The 24,774-nt window shown below is 50.3% G+C and overlaps 2 protein-coding genes across 4 annotated transcripts; one reads left to right on the top strand and one right to left on the bottom strand.

Moving 5' to 3' along the window:
- Positions 1 to 21,773, top strand: PSKH1 (protein serine kinase H1). 3 transcript variants are annotated; one of them, XM_015873743.2, is made up of 4 exons: positions 1 to 106; positions 1,546 to 1,654; positions 2,629 to 3,660; positions 17,616 to 21,773. In XM_015873743.2, the coding sequence occupies exons 3-4, from the start codon at positions 2,716 to 2,718 to the stop codon at positions 17,931 to 17,933; spliced, it is 1,263 nt and encodes a 420-aa protein (XP_015729229.1). In that variant the 5' UTR covers positions 1 to 106; positions 1,546 to 1,654; positions 2,629 to 2,715; the 3' UTR covers positions 17,934 to 21,773. The 3 variants fall into 3 exon arrangements, with proteins under 3 accessions (XP_015729229.1, XP_015729231.1, XP_015729230.1); XM_015873745.2 differs by lacking the exon at positions 1 to 106 and adding an exon at positions 144 to 288; XM_015873744.2 differs by lacking the exon at positions 1 to 106 and adding an exon at positions 144 to 310.
- Positions 21,774 to 22,320: 547 nt separating this feature from the next.
- Positions 22,321 to 24,699, bottom strand: CTRL (chymotrypsin like). Its single transcript, XM_015873790.2, has 7 exons — positions 24,052 to 24,699; positions 23,807 to 23,910; positions 23,641 to 23,720; positions 23,393 to 23,474; positions 23,133 to 23,313; positions 22,888 to 23,021; positions 22,321 to 22,727 (listed from the first exon to the last, which is right to left on the bottom strand). Exons 1-7 carry the CDS (start codon positions 24,101 to 24,103, stop codon positions 22,566 to 22,568), a joined length of 795 nt encoding a protein of 264 aa, XP_015729276.1. The 5' UTR covers positions 24,104 to 24,699; the 3' UTR covers positions 22,321 to 22,565.
- Between the last annotated feature and the right edge of the window lie 75 nt (positions 24,700 to 24,774).

Below are 24,774 nucleotides of genomic sequence, written 5' to 3'. Positions count from 1 at the left end.
ACGCGTTGCCCTTCCCACCGCAGACTCTCTACCAATCAGCCTCGCTTCCGGCGCACCGTGATGACGTCAGGAGGCGGTGCCGGGCTGCGGGTCGGAGCGGGTTGAGGTGAGTGCGGGGCTGGGCCGCAGTGCGGGACATGGCGGTGTCCCCTCAGCTCCTCCGGGGCCCGCAGCCTTTGGGCCGGTTGGAGGCCCCGAGCAGCGCCTTGGTCTGACCGCATCGCCCGGTGCCGCCCTGTGTGCGCTCAGAGGGCGCTCGGGGCGCGGTTTGGGCCGGAGCTGCTCGCGGTGCGGGGCTGTGTTGGCTCTGGTGGGCCTCGGTGCGGGTGTGGGGCGGGGTGGGACCGGGAGGGGGGTGGGAGATGGGCTGTGTGTCACGGAGTGTATCGGGGATGGGGGGGGCTTTAAACTGAATAGAGGGACGGTGTGGGTTAGATGGAAGAAAGCAATCTCTCCTTGTGAGTACCTTATATCTGGAGGTGCTCAGGGCTGGGCTGGATGGGGCTGTGTGTGCATTGCCCCTGTATGGGGTGGTGGTTTTAATATCCCTTCCATCTCAAGCCCTTCTGCAGCCCCACGATGCTGCTCGTATTGGTGGCAAAGCTGCCAGGCCTCAGGTTTGCGGGTCAAGCAGCTGCCACCCAACCCAGTTCCTGGGTGTATTACTAAGCCATAAGGCCTTGACTTTGCCCAGCGGACGGCTGGGTGCCTGTCTGCCAGCTGGAGCTGTGGCACTGCCCTGATGGTCATCTGAGGAATGGATCTCTTTGGTACCAAGGCTTTCAGCCAGCTCTTCCTCTCACCCATTACAGTTGTAACAAAAGCACACTGACACCTTTTGGGTGGTTCGTAGCCTTCTGAGTGTGTGGTTTCCTATTCAGAGAAGGGGCTCATTTCTATAACACATTCACATCCCGACTTCTCAGTGTTTTCATGTATTTCCCCCCATACCCCTCATGCTGGCACCATTCTGGGTGTGCCCACAAGGCACTGGCTGATACCTGATCTCTGCTGTTAGGAGCAGGATTCATACATAACCATTCCAAGCTTTGTGTTGGAGTCTTCCCATTGCTTTTGTTTATTGCTGGGTTGCCTTACACAAGTGCTTCTTGAGGTGTGGAGTGTGTGTAACAATCTTGTTTGTGGATATTCTCATTCTGTTTCTCTATTAACTTAATATATTTTAAGGTGCAATGATGATTTTTTTTTTTTTTTTTTGGCGGGGGGGGTGAAGCTGCTCATGTGAGTTATGATTCAGAAGTAGCTGTGATATTTCATACATTCCTTGTCACAGTGCTGTAATCTGAATGAGCGCCCAGCTGTAGGACAGCCCTCTGTCAATTCAAATCTCAATTAAGCCACCTGTGAAATTGCTTTTCATTTCAGCTGCAGACCTGTTGGTGTCTGACCTTGTGGTCCTACCAGGAGGTTTTATGTGAGAAGATACTATGCTGATGTCTCATTTTAATGTGGGATCTTAACTAAAGCCTTGCTTTCTTCCCAGAGAAAATGTAGAGCATAAACTTCTTCCTGTTGTCCTTTTAGATCACCTATTTTTCCCCACGTAATTCTGATGGAAGACCAGCTGGAGTTCCTGCAGCACTGAATAGTTGCTTGGAGAAGTGGTGAATGAATGAAGATACGGTCGGTGATGGTAAGGGGGATGATTACATCTCGAGGCTAACAGCTTTTCTGTAGACTTCTATGAATGCTGTAGCACTGTAACGATGGGCTCTGAGCCAAAGCAGAAACTTAAAACTGCTCGGCTAATTGCCTGAATGCATGCAGGCAGTTTCTTTACCTCCAGATTGTTTTAATCAGGACCTAAAGTAAAGACTTGCTGAAGCAAAGCTGATTTGGCTCTGTCAGAATAGAGCAAGAGCTCTGTTTGCTCCAATGGAGAACAACTGGCTGAAATTCTCCTTACTGCAGCAAAATGCAGCTCCCTTTGGGAAAACAGAAGCTCTGCTTGGTATCTGGAAACATAAAAGAAGGCAAAGCTGAGTTAAGCATTAGGAAACATCAAAGCCCACCTTGGTTTCTTAGGGCTTGGAGGACAAGGGAATTGTCAGCTAAAAGCTGCCCTTGTTAAATAAGGCCTGGCATTCTGCAGGACGTGCAGTGATTAAATTAATAACACACATGGTAAGAAATAGCCTGCTGCTGTCTGTGTATTCCTTGCCTTCTGTACAGCTGTGCTGGTCCTTGGGAGCAAAGTAATTACAGGTTTAAAGCAGCAGCACAAGTTAAATGCAAAGATGTTAGGATTTATACAGTGAATATGTTGCTGAGGTAGTCTGAGGAGTTTCTAATGGGAAAATAAGGTTCAGGATGGTGAGTGCCTTGTAAAGTTTAGGAGGTGAAACTAAACTAAGGGGGATGCTTAATGCTTCCCTTTTTACTAAGCTGCTGTTGCTGGACGGGATGAGCTGCAAAGATCCCTTCCAGCCTCAGCCATTCAGTGCTTCAGTGTTTAGCTGGGAGGCATAGGCAAACTGTGCTTAATAACAAGTGAGAGTCCTCAGCTCTCAGTTTGTGGTAGCGTGGCACCGTTGAGGCGTGAACCACCTGCATGCTTTTCCTGCCTTTGATTGCCATTTATCTGTTTCTCCTCTTTCTTTCTGGAAGGTTCAGACGTGGGAGCTGCTGCAGATGTGGTTGCTGCTGGCGCTGCCCTGGGAAGATGCCTTGATAGGGAATTAACACCTGTTAGTGATGGGCTGTGGGACAAGCAAAGTGCTTCCCGAGCCCCCCAAAGATGTGCAGCTGGATCTGGTTAAAAAAGTAGAACCTTACACAGGCCACAGTGACATCTACAAGCATTTCATCAAAGATGATGGTGGGACTGTCATCAAAGCTGGCTCTCCCTCACCCCCGCGTCACACAAACCCATTTCCTGTTAACCCCCTGCCTGCCCACGCAGCCCAGCCTGAGCCCCGCAAGAACAAAGTGGCCAAATACCGTGCCAAATTTGACCCCCGAGTGACAGCCAAGTACGACATCAAAGCCCTGATTGGAAGGGGCAGCTTCAGCCGCGTTGTGAGGGTGGAGCACAAGGCCACCAAGCAGCCCTATGCCATCAAGATGATAGAGACCAAATACCGGGAGGGGAGGGAGGTGTGTGAGTCAGAGCTTAGCGTGCTCAGGAGGGTTCGCCACACCAATATCATCCAGCTCATAGAGGTGTTTGAGACCCAGGATCGCGTGTACATGGTGATGGAGCTGGCTACTGGGGGAGAACTGTTTGACAGAATCATCGCCAAAGGTTCCTTCACGGAGAGGGACGCCACGCGCGTGCTGCAGATGGTACTTGATGGTGTGAGGTACCTGCATACACTGGGTATCACACACAGGGACTTAAAACCAGAGAACCTGCTCTATTACCATCCTGGAACTGATTCCAAAATCATGATTACAGACTTTGGTTTGGCCAGTGCTCGGAAGAAGGGGGATGACTGCCTGATGAAAACCACCTGTGGGACACCGGAGTACATCGCTCCCGAGATCCTGGTCAGGAAACCCTACACCAACTCTGTGGACATGTGGGCTCTGGGTGTCATCTCCTACATCCTCCTGAGTGGGACGATGCCCTTTGAGGATGACAACCGTACCCGTTTGTACAGGCAGATCCTGAAGGGAAAGTACAGCTACTCAGGCGAGGTGAGTATGGTGGGGTTAGGATGAGGGGAAGCCCAGCAAGAAAGCTCTCTGTTAATGGAGCTGTGTGGTCTGGTTGTCTTATGTGGGGCAGTGTTAAAAACTTGTGATTCTGGCCCTGAAAATCCTTCCTCTCTCCTTTGCCAAACTGCTTCTATTGCAGCACAATGAGCTTCATGAAGAAATGTGTCTATAGAAAGATCTTGCTTCCTCCAGAGCAGAACTGGAGGGACTGATGGAGCTGAGATACTTGTAGTCAAATAGCTGGGATGCTACTGAGACTCGTGCCAGGGTGTTTGAGATGTGGGAGGAAATCAAGCTAGGGATGTGCAGATACAAATCCTAGTCTGAAAGCTGAAACATGAAGCTGTGGCAGACAAAGGCCTAAAGAGCGTTTCTGAAATGGGTCTGTGCTGCCTCCTGAGCTGAGCACGTAACAAAACTGAGGCTAGAAGGATGGCTTTGTTTTGCTTCAAGTGTCTCCTTGGGTTTGAGCCACTGGATTCTTGTAGGCTGTAAGAACAGTGGTGGCACGTGTGCTGCAGCAAGAGCACTAGGCTGTGCATGCTTTGGTTGTGACAGCATGTTGAGCCTTCTGCTTGTTATCCCCCTAAATGGCAAATGTGAGGCTGTTACAGGTACTGTGCCTGGCATGAGTGGTTTTGGAGAGCTGTAGATGTTTTACTGCCTTTGGAGTAAGGTGCGCATCAGCCAATGGCACCTTATTGTTTGCTCAAGTGCTTTCTGTTCTTCCAGAGAGAGTCAGGGAAAATGAATGCATTCATTTGCTGGTGTAATTAATCCTGTGCCTGACCGGAGCTGTGCACTGACAAAGCTGCCAGCTTTCTTGTTCATTGTCTGGGCTTTTAAAAGCTTCCAAATGTCTGATAAGCACAGAAATTCGTGTTTTGGTGTGTGTGATGCTGCTAAGAAGTCTGGAAGACATCAGAAACGAACCCACTGATGTGTTTGTAAGGCTAATGAGGACAGCAGGAGCCATGAGTCCTGATTCATTTGGAACAAGGTTGGGCAGAACACCGTACTGTATTGCAGAGCTGCATGTCTGGGGTAGGTGCAGGATCAGACGTTTCACAGGAGCAGCTTGTTTTCCTTTCTCTCTTTGAAGATGTGAAGTGGGCTCCTTCTGAGATGCAGGGGCTGCCATGCAGTGGTGTGCATTCCCATTCCAAATCACTCAGGTTTGAGACCTGTTTCAAACAGAGCTTTGGGGGTTGTCTGTAGAATTAGTCTAGTCAACTTGAGGCCATCCTTAGGGAAATGAGCTGGAGAGCAACGTTGTAACTCATGGTAGTAGTAGATACATTGGTAAATGTGGTGATGAAGTTTGTGGCTTTATTGAATGAAGTTGAGCATTTCAAATCTATGCATCCCCCTATATGGGAGTCAGCAGCCATGTAGAGAGGTGATTTGCTTGTTCAGCTTGTTTGGGTTTTACAGTTGGGGTTAATGAAGCTTCTTACCTATGGCTCTTGCAGCTTGCAATGCAATCATGACCTTGGTGTGGACATGATTTGCTGAAGAGGAGAAGCAGCTGGTTCCATGGTGAGGGCACAGGCCCTTATGGTGAGGAGGAGTTGTGTCCTTCCCAAAAGGGATGGGAGAAGTTACTGTAGGCAGCGGTAGTGCTGGGTTGCTCGGGGTCCAGATGGGGCCTGGGGAAACTTCCTGTCTTCTGGGGGCCCCAAAAGTTCCCCTGAATTCAGACAGCACCTGCATGGAATGGAAATCAATGGGGGGAATAACAGCTGTGGATAAGGAGGCACCACGAATGTGTAGGGCTTGGGAATTTGGGGTGGTGGCAGTTGTTAATGCTGACTGCTTCCTTCAGCTCCCCCTTTGTATCTACAGCCATCTGATTGATGCTGGAGGCACCAGACTGGACTAGTTCAAGTTTTGCTCTTACATCCTTAACTTCGGGGTTTGTTTGTGGTGCTGCTTTCCTCCTCTTGTCTCAGTGCTCAGGGCTTTGTCCTGCCCCAAGAGCTGCAGAGTGAAGGGCAGCTGCAGGGCAGCTCAGTGTGATTGTGTGCTGGGTCAGCTGTGCCCACTGATGTACCAGGAGCATTTGTCCTGTCTGACGTCAGTGGAGCAGGTACTGATGTCTGACGTGATCCTGGCTCATGGCTTGGGGGCAGCACTGTGCCAGCTGAGCTTGAAATGAGTCCCAAGGCTTCCCAACTCCCACAGGCTGATTGAGCTCACAGCGTGATACTCCTTTGGTAAGGCTTAGAAACGTAGAAAGTAAGGGGGGTAAACTTTCCCTGTTCATGTTCTTAAACTCTTTAATTATGTGTTGCTGTGTACGTGGGTGAAGAAGCAGACTTACTCCCTTTCTACTGCAGAAGCATTTTTTTCCTCGGGAGGAAAGAGTCTGCCTTGATGATTTTATAGATAAAGGAAAATATCTGGGTTGTATTCTGTGTGTGACTGTGCCCTCACTTGTGGTTGTAGTGTTAGTGCAGAACCTATCCTGTCGTCCCATCTCACTTCCTTTTGCGATGGCTGTTTGACAGCTCCCTTTGCCCCTTGGTTTTGCTGTTCAGGATTTTCATTGCACCCTTGAGGGGCTGGGTCAGCCCTGAGCCACCATCTTCTAAAACTACCCCCTATCGTTTCCTTCTCTATCTGACACCATGTGCTGGTGTGAATGGAGGTATTGCCACTGTTTGTGTTGGAGGAGGGTTTGGTGGTACATTCATAAAGTCATTCAGCCCATCAAGTCCCAGCTGTCAGCACATCACTGCTTCTCTCAGTGCCACATCTCCATGGACAGTGGCACCTCCACCTCCTTGGGCAGCTGTGCCACTGTCTCTTAGATGAAATTTCTCCTAATACCCAGCCTGAAATGACAGTGGGAGAAGGGGAGAGCAGGACAGCAGGATCATGAGTGGAGGATGATGCCCATATTGCTTCTTTTGGTAACCTGAAGAATTTGAGTTTATCTTGGTGGAGGTCCAGCTGACTCTTTTTGCCCTCAAATGTGTTGTTCTTACAGACACTGTTTGTGTTCATTTGTCTCTAACCTTTGCTTCTGAAGTCTCTAGAACCTTCTCTTTCAGCTGCAGAGATGGGTGTTTAGTGGATCACGTTCTCGAGGCCCTTCCTTCTCCAAAGGGAGCAATACAGTTGTCCACCATTGCATTGCTTCTGAGACTTCTTGTACTCTGCAGCTAAAAACAAGCAGAAGGAAACTCTACAATCCCTAAACTGTCATTACTGTCAGCTCCTGGCCTTTGTCAGGCACTCCTGATGAATGGGAGCTACAAGTTCCCAGCAATATTTCTCCTTCAAAAGGTCTGAAAGCAGCCTTCTGATGTCTTCCCTGTCCATCTGCTGCTGATGGCTCATGAGTCATAGTGCCAGCTATGTTTAGCTTCATCACCGTGCTTTGCAGGTGGTAAATTAGAGCTTGCTTTTCTTGGTCTCTGGCTGCTGGAGGGCAGTCTTGGTGATCTGCTAGACCTGAAGGAGGTGTACTCAAAGTAACACAGGAGGAGGAAGCTCTTAAAGAAAACCACGATGCTGCCCTTTGTACTGTGTTACATTTGGGAAGGTTTATCAGATGTTGGCAGTGTGATTTGTGATTGTGGAGGTTTGAATTACAAACTACTGCATACTGATGCTGGCCTGAACAATGAAAACATATTCGATATTGACTTCAGTAATATTCAGGTAAGGCTTGCTGCCTACCAGCATTCCCTTAGGTGGATCCATCTCTCATCCCCATCAGCTTGGCTCTCCTTTCCCCTGCAGTAACAGGAGCCAGCCCCCAGGACTGGGCTGCTGGTTGTGTTGTACCAGTGGGTGATGTATTCCAATGTGGAGTCAGGGCTCGGATGTGCTTGGCAATGTCTTGCTGGATGGGAAGAGCAGCAGCTTGTGTCAGCTCAGTGTCATTGTTGAGCAGTGGTTTGCCCTGGGATCTCTGCTGTGTAAAGGATTCAGGTTTGACAAAGCAACAGCAACAGAACCTGGCCCGGAGTGAGCTGCAGTACCAGCTTAAGTGCAGACATTAAGGAAACTCTCCAGGTATGTCTATGGATAGATTCGGGCTTGAAGAATGCAACTGATAACATGGTATCCAGGTTACCTTAGTAATAGGTGTATAGGTATACCTTAGTGATAGGTGAATAACTCAGTTCTGTGCAATTAAGAAAGAATTCTTGGCACTGCCATAGTAATATGTGGTACTGCCATAGTAACATGTGGTACTGCCCTCTTGAGCCATGCCAGACCCATGGGAAGCTTTTGTAAGGCACAGTCGTGGTCTGTTTTTCTCTTGATATTCCTCCACATAAGGAAGAGCTGCTCTTTGTATAAATCTGAGTTGTTTTTTTGCCTAGAAAAAGGAAGAAAAAAGATCAGTTTCCAGAAGAATGTGCTATTGCATTTCATGTAGCTGTGAGACAGCAGCGTAGAGCGACGAGAGCGGTGGTGAGATGCAGTGTGGGGTGGATCTGATGAAAAGAACACCGTGCTCTGCTTTGAAGAGCTGAGGCACTCGAGCAGGATGAAAGTGAACCTCTCCCAGCAGGCACAATGCACAGTGCTTGGGCACGTGGATGTGCTCCTTGGAGCATTCCTGGCTCTGTACTGCTCCTGCTTGATGGGTGGGGGTAGGAGGTGGGGTTGTGTTGCTGCGTATGTTGTGTGGCTGAAGTGTTTGTCCAGCTCTCCTCAGCTGCACAGCAGGTATCTTAAGCTTTCTGCAATGCTACCAGCTCACATAAAACCTGGGAAACCCCAGTGTATGCATTTAAAAACTGAGTCCTTTTCTGCTTTGGCTGCTTATTGAGGCTCTGAAGATTGTTTCCCCTGCTGTTGGTGTGTTGCAAAGACCTTATCAGGATGATTCCTGCCATCTTTATATGACGTGCCCCTCATCCCATAGCATAGCACCTGCAGGTTGGTGGTCATAGAAGGCTTTGGTGTTTAGATGGAAGGCTGTATGTGGGGCTATGGCACGGTGTGTAGCTGAGGATGGAGGAAGGCGGGAGCTGCATCTCAGGGAGAAGGACTTGTAATCATGCAGCACTTCTGTGAGCTGGCTTCATTTCTGCATCTCTGGGCCCCATAAAATGCTGTTGCTTGTGGCGAGTTAGGGGTGTAGGGATAAAGGAACATTGGTAAGGGAGAAAAAGGCTATTAAAGTCACACCAACAGCAGCACATCAGGAAGCTGGGGCAGATATTGGTGCTCTGGAGCACGAGCTTCATGGCTGGCTCCTCTGCTTCTTGCTTCTTTGCTCTCGTCAGCTCCTGCTTTGCCCTCCTGCTGCCCAGAGACTGCTAAGACAGAAATCCCAGGCACATTTTCTGTTTCATTTGTTACTGAAGTGGCTGCTTTTATGGATTTTTCCTGAGAAATGGGCTTTTGCTAATGCACCTGATTAGTGTTGCTTGGTGAGATGGGAACCACACAGGCAAGTCTCAGAGGAGACAACCTCTGTCAGTGCCATATTCACTACTGAGCTGGTGTGTGGATGTGTGCTTGGCTGCATGCCTGTCAGCTGTGAGCTCCCATCAGCATCACAGCACCCAGAGTTTGGAGCCATCAGCCAATAAAGGTGATTTCCTACCCAGTTCAAGGTGGAATTCTGCTGAGGAGAATGGTGTCCTATCATAGGATCACTCTGGTTGGAAAAGACAACCAGGATCATCTAGTCCAACCATAGGTTTGCTTCCTGGGTCATCCCTTTCTATCTGGAGAACGATTATAAGGGATTCTTGCATTTGTGTAGAGCTCTGACACACTGCATTGACACACAGGTTTCTTGTTATAGCCGGGATGACTCAGAGTTGTTGATCCATATCATCACATCAGATGCTGATGGGAAGGTCCGGATTTAGTTTCTTATCTCTTTCTGCATTTTTCTCATTGTTTTTTCCCAATTTGTTTTAAGCTTCACAAGCTTGGGGAATTCTTAGTGCCACTCTTAAGCTGCCTTCTTGCTCGCAGGGCTGGTTTTGACAACCTAAAGCTCTTGGATGAGCACCTGAAAACTCTTTATGGAATATAGTCCAGGCTTGGTAGGAGCTCCCATACCTCCAGTGGTTGTCCAAGGGACTCAGCAAGGATCAATCTGCCATTAGGGGCTTTTCTTTTTCCCCCCAGCTGTTTCATAAAAGCATTTTGTAGCCTCTGTGGGAGGGCGGAGGAAATAAATCACGGTTTGGAAATGCACTGGAACACTTGCTTTTTAAAGCAAGACAACCAGTACCTTGCATTGCACAATGTGCTTGATGTATATTGATTATCTGGATAGAACATGCGAGCAAGTACAATGGGGTGGTGAATTGAGCATGTCTGGAGGTGAGGGAGAGGTAGGGCAGGAGGTATGGGGTCATCTCCTTGTCTGTCTTTGGGCATGTATCCTCTTCCCTGGCTAATCCCAGAGGTCCCGTGGGTGTTTAGGGCTTTATCAGCTAACTTGGACGAGGGAGAAGAGGATGTATTCATTATATCTACAGGTGCCATTGTATTGGAGGAGCCACACGGTGTATTTGGGTTCCTGATGGCCTTAATGGATTGGAGCAGCTCAGTAGCAGACACCAATTGTTAGAAATAGGGATAAGTTGATGTGCAGAAATGGGTGAGGAATGGAAGATTGGAGGTGTTGGCTTATTGGGAGAGGATGTGCAAACAGATCACAGGCTGCTATGAGAGACAGTGGTGTCACACTGTTAGGAAAAGACAAATGCACTGGGATGTATGACCAGAAAGGGGCATAAGCCCTTTGCATCATGGGGTGCGTCAGGCTGAAGATATGACACTTCTGGGCATTGCACAGCCCCAAAAGCCCAACACAGTGTACAAAAACCAACTCTTCAGATCAGTAATACCAAAAAAACAAAAAAAAAACAAAGTAAAAAAGAAGCCTTCAAGTCAAGTGGAGGGAGTTAACAGGAGGTCAACAAACACTACTGGGTATTGCAAAAGGAATCATTGGAAAACTGAAAAGTAATTGGCTGCTTAGTGTAAAGAAGATGTTGTTGGAGTTTGCAAATACACCAAGGGTGCTTCAGATTGGAGAAGGAATCATCTGTTTTCCAGGTTATAATCAAAAAGAGCCTTAAACTGCTTCTAGAAGGATTTAGGCTGGATGCTTTAAAACACTTCAGCAGCATCTCCCGCTCACAAGAGAATATATATATGCACAAAAAAAGCCCTGAAGCATTACAAGGGGGACTGCTGAGGCTGTCTTGTAGAACAAGTTAGGCTGTCAACTGTCAGGAGCGATGCATCAGCTGTGGGTCCTTTGGGGATGGTGGGAGGGAGTAGATGGTCCATGGGCATCCATTGCAGCACTGTTTTTGTGCAGCTGTGCTATCTGTCTTTCACTTTCCTCTAATTTCTTAAGTTTTAAGGTAGATTTCAGCCTGATCCCACGAAGCTTGCAGGATGGGCAGTGCTGTGTGAGGTGTGCCCATAGAAGAGTGCTGGTACAGGGAGGAGAAGCATGTATGGGGGCACAGAGAGTCACACAAACCTCAGTAATCATAGAATATCCCAAGTTGGAAGGGATCCATAAGGATATTAGAGTCCAGCTCCTGGCTGTACACAGGAACATAGGAGACCTCTGGAGGTGTGTGATGCTATTCAGCCTGAGGTGGGTTGGCTGTGACTGTCTTCTTCCCTGCTTCCCTTCTCACCTTTCCAGGGCTGCACCACCTTCTTTTTCCCTGCTCTTTACTCATATTGGCTTTCCAAGGTACAGCTTCTTCCTGTGCCTCTTGTTACAACGATAACAGCCATGCAGCTATTTGCAAGTAGCTCTAACCTGCTGCTGGGGCAGCAGTGTAATAACATCCCTTGTATGCTGAGCATCCCTTTACCCTCCCCCAGCCTGCAATCCACATCAGCCAGAGTGAGTGATTAGTTCATGGTGCTCATTATCACCCAAACCAATGGCTATCGGCCCACTCTTTGCATGCCAGATATTTCCGTAGGCAGCGTAACCACGTTGCAGTTGGAGGATCCATCCCTAGCTGTAGAAAAAAGCTTTTTGTGTGTTGCTTTTGTAGCTGCTGTGGTTCTGCTGCGTGATTGTAGCTTGCATGGGGGGGAAGCGGCTGGCTGCTTCCATTTGGAAAGCTGGGTTATAGAAGTTCACAGCACCAGATGGCCACGCATACTTATAATGCTGTGGATTATTAAAGGGTCGTCGTTTTTGCCTCTTTCATCCTTTATTCCTCTTCCCCATATCAACAAATTAATGTAGAATACTTGGGAATCTGTTGTGCATGCAGACGTTAGCACAGAGATGTGTTGTGCTAGCATCTTTTAATCAGAAGCTTGTTGTTCCAATCCTTTAGAACCGCACGGTTTTGAGCACATCATTGCAACTGTTTGTAGGCTGGGCATTGCCTTGGGCTGGGCAATCTTTTCTGTGCTGGAGCCTCAATACTGACCATGGCACGGCTGCCCAGAGCCCCATCCATGGCCTTAAGCACCTCCAGGGATGTGGTACCCACAGCTCTCTGGGCAGCTGTGCCAGGGCCTCACCACCTTCATTGAGAAGAATTCCTTCCCAGTATCTAAACTCTATTGGCACTCTCAGTTTAAAGCCATCACTCCTTGTCCTGTCACTATCAGACTCTGTGAGAAGTTGCTCTGCATCTCTTTTATAAAGCCCCCTTTAAGTACAATAAGGCTGCGGTGAGTTCTCCCTGGAGCATTCTCTTCTCCAAGCTGAACGTGCCCAAATCCCTCAGCCTTATTTCATAGGAGAGTTGCTCCAGCCCTCTGAGCATCCTTGTGGCCTTCTCTGGACCTGCTCCAATAGCTCCATGTCTCTTCTTTTCCTGGTTACCTCCCAAATGACACAAAACAGCTCCAAAACGTGACCTCTCCAAAACCCACCAGCCTCTGGGTAGTACTGCCATCCAAATCTGGATGGTGACACCTGAACTGATTCCTTGCCTAGTGCCCTGCTGTACCTGTTTTGCTGAGCTCGTACATGATTCAGCTGCCTGAACTTCACTTGTATGGAAGTCATCATCCAAAGAATACCTGGGCACCTTGGGCTCTTTGCAGAGCCGGATGAGAAGCAGCACCTATATGAGTGTTGCTAATAGAGGTCAGCATCCTGTTCTAGGTGCAGGTGCTGGGAGCTCTGCTAGTCATGCTCTGGTTTCCTGCTTGCTTTGTTTGGAAGAGGGAGAGGTGGGCTGACTGCTTGACCCCTGAGCTGTGCACTTTTGTTCCCTGTGTGCCAGTGCAGGACTGTGCTTCAATAGCTTTTGTGCTGACGTGAATAACAAGCGGCAGCATAGATGGATTCTAATCACAGAGGCCCAGCTCTGCGTGCATTCACCCAGCCTAAGTGACACTCCTGCTTTCCCTCCTCCTCCTCATACAGCCTCAGAGCCCGAGTTGAATAAAGTCGAGCACACTTGAGAGCTCTTTAAGGCATTGTATGTGAGGCTGCTTTTCCCCTGAGTTTATTATCCAGCGGTGTGGAAGCTGCGGATCAGAGCTGCATCCCATGTTTTATGCAGCTTAGAAGCTTAAAAGATGCTTTTGTCATAAATGTCGCCGCATCTTGAAAGCAGCAGCTGTCATCCCTGAGGGGCAAGAGCTGCAAATCTCCACAGCAGGAGTTTCTCCCCCTCTCTCATCAATGCTGTAAGCAAGGCTGGTGGCTTCACATGTGTCTGAAGTGCTGCTCCTTGTGCCACCTGCCTGCTTGGGCTGATGTTGGTGCCTCCATAGCTCACCTGTGAGTCACTGCAAGGAAAAGTGGCAGAAAACCCCAACAAAACAGTGGTGGATGCTCCCAGCTGTGGCTCATTTTGTTTGCACAAACATCCGTGCTGGCACAGCAGAGGGTGCAGTGTCAAAACAGGAGTGAGCTGTGGAAATACCTGGTGGTGAAGCACGCTGCCAGCTGCTTGGTTGGTCGACAGCCTCTACCTCCTCTATGGTATTAATTGTTCTGTTGGTCTGAGTGGGCTTTTTCTCCCTTCTCTGCTGTCCTGTTGAGGGTTTTCCCTTATCACGATGGTCTCGTTTTGCCCTTGTAGACACCTAAAATGAGGCTGGGGGGTGCTCTGAGCATTGATGGAGATGTAGCCGTCCCTATTCGTTGCAGGGTGTGGGACCAGATGGCCTTTAAGATCCCTTCCAACCCAAACGATTCTATGATTCTATCTGTTGGGTCAGCCTCGTGCCTGATAAAATCTTCTGCATCTTGTAAAACTTTAAATAGCCATCTGTTTTCTTTAGGTGGAGCTGCAGGGCTCCTCTGTCTCCCTGGTTCTTTGAGGTTTCTCCAGCTCTTGATCAAACTCTTCCTATGAATCAGTGAGGCTGGCGGCGGCGCTTCTGACTGAACTAGAGCAACCTTTTGAAGCTGTGATAACGTGCTTTGTGCTTCAGCTTTTTGTAAGAACCAGCTGGCAAAGGAGATTCGAGGCTGTCGCAGTTGTGTGTCCCTCACCTTCCATGAAACATCATCTAGAGAGCTCACATCACTTCTGCTGACAACACCACGCGACTTGTTTTGGAATCAGGCAATTGAATGTGCATCTCCTCCTTCAGCATGTACTGCCAAGGTTGGAAGTGGGGCAGCTTGTTTTGTGTTTGCCCAGGTCTGAGCAGAAGATTGCTCTCCTGCTTGGGGAAAATGTCAAGGAGCTCTTTGTGTGTGTGTTGTGTTGAGCACTGTGCTGGCAGAGCTGGGGAGAGCTCTCAGCCTTCCAAAGAGGGACAGGCATCAGCTCGGATGGTCAGACAGGTCACTTGAGCTCTTGTTCTTTGATATATGGTGTCAATATTTGTGTTTGCAGCACATCTTTCTCCTTTCAGTATCTAAAAGGCTTGTTAAGAAAGAAGGGGGCAATGACTCTTTAACAGGGTCTGTTGCAATGGGATGAGGGGAAATGCCTTCAAACTAGGGGAGGTTTAAATTGGTTGTAATGTTTTTTACCACAAGGGTAGTGAAGGAGTGACACAGGTTGTCCAGAAAGGTGGTGGGTACCCTGTCCATGGGGACCTGTAGGTGTCCCCATTGGTGATAGAGGAGTTGGATAGATGGCCTTCAGGAGTCCCTTCCAGCTCAAACGATGCTATGATTCCTCCCCATCTTCCTGGGAGGCCTCTTTCCTCTTGGTCTTGGTTGTCAAAAAGGAAAATACAGAGCAGAAAATCAAAGTGGGCGATGGGTGGTTGCACAGCTCGTCTCAGAGACAGGGAGTTACTTCTTAATGGTTGCTTTTCTGCTTCAGATACACTCCAAGGGGAAAGCCAGCAGCCTTTCCCACCTTCTGGGGAATCTCCAGGTGCTTGCAGGTTTGTGCAAGTTAGTAGCCTTAATTTAAGGCTCCTTTACAGCTTATGGAGGCATCTGATCTCTTCTGATCCCAGAAGCCCAGCAGTCTGGGTCCTGCCTGGTGAGCAGAAGGCAGAGCACTGTAGAGCAGTGCAAGGTTTCTGGAAAGTGGGTGTGTTTTCCCCAGGGGATGGGCTTGAGAACTGCACAGTTCGTTCCGCTCAGAGCTTCAGTAGAATGAAACCTTCCCTATTTTTAAACAGAAAGCTTTGGTGAAATAAAAGCTAAGACGTGCATGGTGCAGCAAATGAAACCTCTGCTTGCATAAACAGATCGATAAACTGATTTGTGTTTGCTGACCAAAAGAAAAAGCTAATTGCAAGTACTCCGTATTCAACATCTGCAGCGAAACTGGAATAATTGGAGTAATGAGAAATCCAATTTGCTTTTGCTTGGAGCTCGTTCTTCCCTAGGCTTCATTTAGCTGGACTGGTGCGTGCATCGCCTGGTTGTTGTGGGCTGATGTGTTCTTTATGGAGTTCTTCAAGTTCTAAATCACCAAGTTTGCCATCTGGCTTTGGGTACCTGCAGGGATGGGGCGCCCATAGCCATAATAATGCTTTCCTACGTGCTTTTCCTGAAAATATAGCTCTGAGAAAAGTGTTCTTGCGTGTCAGTCCTCAGGTGTTCATTGATCTGAATTCATCTTTTGTGTCTCTTTGGATCAAAGTAGAAAAGAGAGGATGGAGATCCTGGGATGACTGCGATACAGGCAATATTCAGAAGGGTAAGAGTGAAGAAGTTGCCCAGGAAAAACAGCAGGGTTGGAGTCATGCAAATCCTACCTTTGTTTTTGCAATTGGAGCGGGACAGGAGCTGTTTCAAGCTGTCCAAGTCATCTCACTTGCTGCTACCCATAGTGCAGATGGTAACGAAGGCTGAGGAAGATGCTTCCCTTTGCTATTCATTGAACAGAAGAAGCACCCAATGCTGAAGTATGGTAGGAAGTCAATGGGCTTGTTGTGTGATTGATATCTGCACATCAGAGTCAGGTTGAGCTCTTTGATCCTCTTGTTGCAAGTAGCATAAGGACTGTGTGCTTCAGGACATACATGGCTCTGTAAAACAACCAGTGTGTTCAGCTGCAGCCTTCATTGTGCCTTTTTCCCCCACGTTCAAAAAGGCCTTTGAAAAGGGCTGAGATGATTTTCACTTTCTACACTCACTGCACTCAAGGATGCTGAGTTTTGTTCATTCTCCAGTATTTCCTTTCTGTCCCATATTTTGTGCCATTTTCTCTCTTGTGTAGTTAGCAGCAGCGCTCATGTGTCCCTTTGGAACACGAGAGCTAAGGTAAGTAAGTAGGCTGTTTCAGTCACCTCTTGTGAATGTGAATGCATGGACCTTCTGTACCCCAGTAGCTGAGCAGCACATCCTGAGTGTCGGCCCGACAGACAGGGCAGCATTGGCTGTAGGCAGGCAGAGCAGAGCAGCTCTGAGAGCATCCTGCCCTTTCAGTGTCAAGTTCTCCTGTGGATTAGCTCTCTTGCAGGTGGCTTTCAGCTTCTTGAAAGGGGAAGATTGCTTATGGTGAATGGCAAACCTCAAAAGAAATCAGGACGTGTCTCTTCTTTGGACCTTTTGTGAGAAGAAAAGGGCATTCTATCTGGCTTCCCCATTGGTAGGTGCTGAAAGATAGAATCTTGTTATAGACTTAGCCACGTTCTTTTCTTTCACACCAAAAGAATGAAAGACATGGAGCAGCAGCCTGCTTTTTTAATACACGTGCTGTTCTCACTTGGTTACACATGTGTGACCTCAAGTCTTGTGTCAGAACCTTTACTTAAGCTGTTCAGCTGTTGTTAAAGCCACTTGGAAGGGGCCTCCATGCACTGCGATATTGGTGTTTGTCAGTTTTTATGGCTGTATTTGGTGCATTAAGGGGTTATAGGAGCAATCAATTATTTTCCGGTCTGGCTTTGTTACTTTAAAACAAGAATTCCTTCCTGTTTTGTTGTGATGTGTTCATTAAAATTCCTTATCTAGAATCACCTGCTGCATTTCAAACATTCTGTGGACTTCCTCCCATTGAGGCTGTTTTAGGATTGGCCATTGAGACCAATTGGAGAGGGGAGGATGACTTCCCATTAGCAATGGCAGGGATGTGGCATTATGGGTGACCCCATCCCCATGGTCCCAGTGTGAAGCTGTGGGGCTGAATCCATGGCAGTGGTTTTCATGAGCACCTTTAGGACCACAGTGGATCTGCCCAGGATTGTGGGGGTCCAGGTGACTTGGGGGAAGAACTGATGTTGGAAAATAGAGGAATAAAAGGAACAAGAAAGGCTGGTTGCTTGTAGTGGGGTGACAGGTTGTTGTGTTGGTGAATGCATGTGCCAGTCGCAGTGTGTGTCTGTGTGTTTGTGTCTGCCAGCTGGGAAAACAAATGTGGACATGAGGTGTGGAGCTGAGGCAGCCTTGTCTCTTGAGCTGCTCGGATTCCCTCTTTTCTTACAGGCTCTCAAAGTAGTTGCATCTTATTCTTCTGCTGGAAGATTTGAGGATGGAAGAGGAAGAGGTGGAATGCCCTGTGACACCTTTAAGGGACAGGAGGAATGAATGAGTGAATCAGCATTTTGTTCTAATTCCCTCTTTTGTCTTTCAGCCCTGGCCCAGCGTGTCCAACCTGGCCAAGGATTTCATTGACCGCCTGCTCACGGTGGACCCCAGCGACAGGATGACGGCCCTGCAGGCCCTGAAGCACCCCTGGGTGGTCAGCATGGCGGCCTCCTCCTCCATGAAGAACCTGCACCGTTCCATCTCCCAGAACCTTCTCAAGAGAGCCTCCTCCCGCTGCCAGAGCACCAAGTCAGCACAGTCCACACGCTCCAGCCGCTCCACCAAATCCAACAAGTCCCGGAGGGTTCGGGAACGGGAGCTTCGAGAGCTCAACCTGCGTTACCAGCAGCAATACACTGGCTGAGCACCGGGCTGGGACCTGCCCGAAGTCTTTCCAGATGTCTTCTCTACAGTGTAGGTGTGCAGCACCCTTTGCTGCAGGTTCCTCCCTCCCTTCTTTCAGGTGTTCCCTCCCCCACATTGTGGAGGAAAAAGGAACCTTGTGGTGGCACTATGGGCCAGTTGTGCCGCAGGGTCTCACGCAGGGGACGGAGCAGTTCGTTGGCTCAGAGCTCAGAGCCTCGAGGAACACACAAATTAAGGAGCCACAAATGGGGAGGAGCTCTTTCTGTAGCCCAGGAGCCTGGTTGTTCATAGTTATTTATTAATTCCACTCACATATGGAAACAAAATCACTTTGTATGTGCACACGTAGCACATACACACCTCTGTGTGTGTGTGTATTTGTAAAAAATTCATATATACACACATTCCAAGCTGGTTTTGTCACACTCTGAGGTGCCTTTGCAGTGAAGCCGGTGTGAGTCACATGCAGTCAGAACCAAGATAGCACTGACTCACAGCGTGCTGCCCACCAGCTCCTCGTCCCAGTGCAATGCCACCCAAGATGCCAGACAGCAGTTGTGTGCGTGACGGCCATGAAGCTGTAAGGATCCCCAAAGGGCTGCCTGCCATCATTGTACTGACATCAGTGGTTTGCTCACATCATGCAGATTGACAGCTGGACCAAAACACTGTCACCTTGGAGCTGGAGTCCCTTCCCTTTCATCCTGTGACTGCGTGGTTGCTCCCCAGTGAGGGGCAGTGAGAAAAGGATCGTCCTGCAGGACCTTTGTGCTCCACAGAGATGAAGGCAGTTCTTAGGGGTTCCCCTCTTTGTAGTAGGAGCAGTGCCTGCCATGCAGGGTTTGGTTTTGTTGCTGTGGTCTGGCTTACTGTTACCAACTGTTTCCAATGCTTTGGTTGCTCTGGGGTGTTCCCTGACCCCTCCTGTTGCCATCAGTTCTCTGGGGGCAGGGAAGGGGTGGTGGGAGCTGGCAGGGTGGCCACAAGGGGCTCCACAGGGGTAGAGTAGGGGCTTGGCTAGTAGAAACCAGCAGTGAGAGATGTGCAGAAACCACCGAGCTGTTAGATACAGCTTAAAACCACCAGGAAAAGGTGGGCTTTCAGTCCTACTGAGCTGAAAATAGGACATTTCTAGGGATGTGCTTTCAACCCCAGTGCTAAGAACCCAACCTCACCACACACCTTTTGTTCCCAAGCTCACGGTGAGAATGACAGAGGATACCTAAGGACGATGATCTCACACACTTGCAGCAGGGCTGCATTCCAGACCCTTTCCGTGGGTTGCATTGGAAGCTCTGCATCCCTTGCAAGCTGCTCTGTCCCCAGTGTCCATCCTTCCATCATCACTAACTGCTGTTGCAGAATTGCTGGCTGTTTTTACTTCAGCTCTGTGGGCTGCAGGGAGGATAAAAAAGGAAGGTTTCTTCAGCTTCTTTTCCTTTTGGTTGTAGTCTTTCCTGGTTCATTACCAGGAATGACAAACTAGACACAGTTTCTGAGAAAACAGGCAGCTTGCCACCTGCTTCATTAGCAGCTGGGTGCTCCTTGTATTCCTGCAAACAGCTCTTCAGAAGCAGCAAGTACTTCAAGGCGGGTATTAACTGGAAAAGTGCTCTTCCCCTTCTTTACGTGAAGAGCCAGTCGGATGCTTTCTCAGAGAGCTTCTGGTTATGAGCCATTACTTGAAGGAGTCTTCTGCTTGTTCGGAGCATCACAGCCGGGCACTGTGATCTTTATATCCACTTTGGTGCTTTTATAGCCCTCCCCAGATTATCTTGCATGCTTACCCATAAAGCAGGTCTCCCATCAGTCAAACTGATGGACTGAGCCAAGACCCCTGGAATCTGAGACTCTTTCCTTTAACCACTGGCTCATCAATGTGTCCAGATTTGTTTGTATCTACCTTGTCCCTGTGTGCTTTATGTGGATGCAAGAGGAGGGCAGGAGGCTGAGCTGACCAAGCTTGCGTCTCCTTCACACAGCAGAGCACCAATCTAATCTATGGCTTAAACAATTCCTTGGTGCTTCCAATCTTGCAGCTGTGGCATGTCTTCAGCGAGGGGACAGGCGATGTGCCATCAGTTGAGGTGCCTTCACAGCCTGTCCTTGAGGAGCTTTCACTGTGAATGATCTTGCTCACCTTCATCTGTGTTCTGCAGGGGTGTCTCAGCTCTCCATTCATCTGATATCTCAGGACTTTCCCCTTTCCAGAAGTGCCTTTGCCTTTGGGGATGTTAGAAGTTAAAATCTATGATGCTTTATTGGTTTGTTTTTCTTTTTTAACCCCTTATTTCCTTCTTTGGCTCTTAATGTTGATTCCATTGCTGTGTCCTCGGGGTGTGCAGACCTTAGCGGAGGAATGGTGTTGTTATGGTGTTGTTGTCTGTACTTGGTTAGTAGGGTGAAAATGAAGCTGGAAGGACACCTAGTGGCAAACTGCACCGTGTCCTCATCCAGATGGAGCTGTAGGGGGTCAAGGAAACGTTGTACATTTGTCTTTTGGAACTTAGCACTACTGTGTAAAGCAACCCTATCGTTCTGCCTTGGATGTTTGCCTGCTCTGCTGGGGAGGTGGATGCGGCCTCAGAGGACGTTGCTGGCTGATTCCTTGGTATTGTGGGGGGGAACTGAATGTGAAAAAGGTCTTCCAGACTAAATGTTGATAGTCTACAGACTGTTCAGCTTTGTGCCCAGGTTTCTGAGCGTGTGATGTATTTTCCTGTGTGCTTTGCTAAAAATCAGTTGCTTGTCCAGCTGCAATTCACTTCTTACTCTTTCAAGGCTATTGCAGACTTAACGCAGCAGCCCAGGGGTAGCAGATTCCCTCACTCCTTTGGTCCAGCAGCAGTCGTGGAGCAATGTAGCAGCCAACATGTGGTGCTTTGTGGGTGGGAGAAGAGCACTCCCATTGAGATCCATGGTGTGTGGGGCAACGTTGGCTTTCACCTTGGGTTATGCCAGTTCTCTGTGGGCAGAGTAAAGCAGAGGCTGGCTATTTGGAGATGGCACCGGAGGATTCCCAAAGCGTTCCCTATCTGTAAAAGAATCCAGGTCAGCCCATGGCTTTGGGCAGATGTTTTCCAGCCTTCTTCATCCCAGAAAACAACGTGCTGTGCCTGTTCCTCTCAGACACTGAACCCCAGGCTGCCCGTGTTGCTCTCAGGAGCATTTTGGTGCTTCTCCTGACCACTCAGTCTCCTCTTCCAGCCTGGATTCAAAATGCAGCCCTCAGGTGCCAGGTGAGCATCACCGAGCGGTGAATTAGCCAGAAAATGTGAAGCAGCAGAGATGCTTTGTGCTATCAGCATCACAGAGCGTGGCACCTTCCCCCCCTTGGTGTCCCCATGGCGCAGAGAGCTGCCCCCCCCTGCCCTTGGTGACACCGTGTCCTCCTGCTGTCCCCCCATTGCTAACAATGTACATCCTGTGTGTGTGACCGCTGAGCCACTCACTGCTGTTGCCTGGATGTTGCACTGCTGTTACTGACTGTGGAGCAAATCCTGGCCCAAACCAGAAACGAGAACCTATCAGCTGCTGGGGAGCTTTCCTTGATGCCTTTCACTGCGGAAAGACACCTCCTGGGGAAGCTGTGGGACCGGAGGCCTTCCAGCGCTGCCTGTTATTTTCGGTCACTGAATTTCCTGTGCACAGCACTCATGTCCTGTTTGCTCCTAATGAAATTCTGTGCCTTGCCCTTGGGCCTTGTCTTTACAGACTGTCTCATAGAATGAGGTCTGAAGCGTTGTAATTAGTCTGTCACGTTCCGGTTAGGGTGTACAGAGCTATTTATTTTGTGTACTCGGTCTGTTAAACACGGCAATGTATCCTGTGTATCCCATCGCTGCTGTGTGGTTCCTTCTGGCTTGTGGCTGCTGCTCTGGGGGTGTTGAGGGTGGCTGGGCAGGGTGCTGGGAGCCGCTCACCCCTCTGGAGGGAAGGTGGGATGGGTGGGTTGGGCACCCAAATCACTTTGGGGCCACTTCTTTTATTGTTACCTGGCTATGAGGGTCAGAGAACTGCCCTGCTTTGCTCACAGCTCTCTGGTTTCTCGCTTTTTAGGACCAATAGGAAAACCCATATCAGAGTGAACCACGTCCTGCTGGAAAGGCGAGGGCAGCAGCAGGGGTGAAGGTGAGCTGAGCACTCAGCAGACGACCACAGAAAGTGGTTTCTCCTGCCCGCTCCCCACATCCCTGACTACCTTTAGAGCCACATGCAATCCAGCTAAAGCCAAGAAGGTGCATGCTTGTTCCGTGCTGTTCCTATGGGCCCTGCTGCCACGTGCCCTGGGGCTTTGGGACACCATGATCTTCCTCCTCTCCGCCATGTCCCTATACCCATCTCTATTTCCAGCTGCCAGGAGCCAGCCCTTCATTCCCAGAATGCAGCCCTTTGCTCCCACACCTCACAGGACTCAAACTGGGATGCCTCCTGTTGTTTGCATTCCCAGACTGTTGTACCGCCTGGGCTGAGACCTTTTTCAAACCCCATGCACCTCCTGCACCACACCATGAGAGGGAAGGAGCAGGGCTGGCTACAAGCACATGCTTTATTACTCTGCAACAGAGTGAGCCTCGCTTTGTGCTCAGCCCCATGCTGGCACTGCTGGAGCAAAGCGATCCCCACAGCTCTACCCCTGGGCCACAGTTTGGTCGATCCAGCTTCGGAAGTGGCTGACGCGGGTGTAGACAGCGGGTATGCGGATGTTGCAGTTTGTGCTTCCCCAGGAGACGATGCCAATCAGGGTCCAGACGTTCCCATTCTTGTACACGAGGGGACCCCCAGAGTCGCCCTGCGGGGACGAGAGCTGCAGTTTAGGGATGCCCCCATCCCTACCTTGCTCCAAGTGGGTCCCTGCTACCCTGGTCCCTCAGCTGCTTGAGCTCACGGTCCCCAAATGCAATGCCCCACGCATTGCAGGCATTTGGTCTGTGGGGAACTCAGCTCCTTACCTGGCAAGAAGAGGCTCCAGCCCCCCCAGCACACAGCATGGAGCTGGTGATGCGGTTGCCCCAGTACTGCTGGCACTGGCTCTGTGAGATCAGGGGCAGGGAGACCTGCTGCAGGCGCGTTGCTGGAGCGTTGGCTTTGATGGGGGGTAAAAAAACAGTGTTACTCAACCATGCGCTGCCACCCCCCAGTGCAATGAGAGCCCTCCCAGAGCCATGGGGTACCTACAGGTGGTGCTGGTACCTACAGATAGTGCTGGTCCGTCCCCAGCCGGTGGTGACACACTCCGTGGAGGTGGACAGAGCCAGGTTGGCAGGAGCCAGGCAGACGGGGGACACGCGGGAGTTCAGCTGGGCGGGCGAGGAGAGCTTGAGCAGCGTGATGTCGTTGTTGAGGGTGTTGGAGTTCCAGTTGGGGTGTGTGATTACCTGCCGAGGGCACAAGAACTTCGTCCCGGCCATAGGGCAGAGCTCAGTGCCCTCCCGGCGCCGCAGCCACCCCACTCACCTTCGACACGGTCTTCACCTGGACGGACTCAGTCTGGGAGGCGAGGTTGTATTCCCCAAGGACAACGACGTGGGAATATGGGCTGCAAGAGAGAAGGGCTGGAGGTCCTGCGGCACCATCGGGAGGGAATGGGGGGCTGCTTGGTGCCCTTAGGGCTGTGCTTTGGGGCTGCACCCAGTGTGCCTTGACCCCATGCCCATCCAGTGTCCCCAGTGCAATGTGGGGTGCAGAGAGCATTGGCTCCTCACCTGAACTCACAGTGGGCAGCTGTGACCACCCAGTTCTCGTTGATCAGAGAACCTCCACAGAAATGGGATCCCGAGCGGCTCTGCGAGGAGAGGGAGAGGAGGCGCTGGGGGAGGGCAGGGGGAACCAACACCGCAGCCCGTGCATGGGATGGGGATGGGGACATACCTGCAGGGACACCTGCCAGGGCCAGGAGCCGGACACTGCGTTCTGCCCATTGATGATCCTCTCGTTGTACTGCACCGAGGGGGTGATCATGGGCACCCCGCAGCCTGTGGGGGGCACAGGAGGGGCTCAGGGCTCGTGCCCTGCAGGCTGCTCACACTCCTGCTCTGTGCTGCCGGCCTCCTGCACCCCAGCACCGTGGGACATGGAGCAGAGGGACACGGGCACCTGCTGGGCATTGGGCTTACCTGAAACGGTGCTGGCCAGGGCCAGGCAGGTGACTGCCCACAGGAACGCCATCCTGAGAATACATGGCCGAGCCCCAGAGCTGCTGGTTTTATAGCAGCTGGGAGCTGTGTGGCTCGTGGCCAGGCAGAGCAAGGTCTTGTCCTGTCCCAGCTGTGGGCAGTGGTGCCATGCCAAGCCCAGCACCCATCCTGCCCTGAGTGGTGATAGCAGCTGCAGGACTGTGCTGCAGAAAGCACCTGCAGTGCTTGGGCTGCTGCTGAAAGGAGTTGTGTGGGTCCTCTGCCATGGCTTCCATAGCTGAGCTCTGGTGGGATGCAGGCAGGGCTGGGGTGGGTGTCAGTGCCTGGGCTGTGGGAGAGCCATTCTTCCCCCATGCAGTGGTGATACGGTGGCCTGACAAGGCATGTGTCCCACCTGGATGTTCCCAGAGCCCAGGGCCACCCTGATCACACCCCTGTGCAGGTGAGCACATCCCAGGGCCAGGTGGGACAGGCAGAACACTTCCCAGGCAGTCAGGAGCCATGGAGAGCAGGCAGTGAGCTCCAGTGGACCTCACCACCTCTGAGCCCCCTGCAGGTGCCCGATCCCTCTGCCCCCCAGGGCTGTGTGCTAGGGAGTAGCTTGGTTCCCCCCAATCCCCCATCACAATCCTGGGCTCACTTGAGTGCCAGGAGCCATAATGCTGAGCATAGCGATGTGTTCCCTGCTCTGTGCCTCCCCCA

The sequence above is a fragment of the Coturnix japonica genome, chromosome 11, assembly GCF_001577835.2.
Source record: "Coturnix japonica isolate 7356 chromosome 11, Coturnix japonica 2.1, whole genome shotgun sequence".
Lineage (NCBI taxonomy): Eukaryota > Metazoa > Chordata > Aves > Galliformes > Phasianidae > Coturnix > Coturnix japonica.
This window is presented reverse-complemented; position numbering and strand designations above follow the sequence as displayed.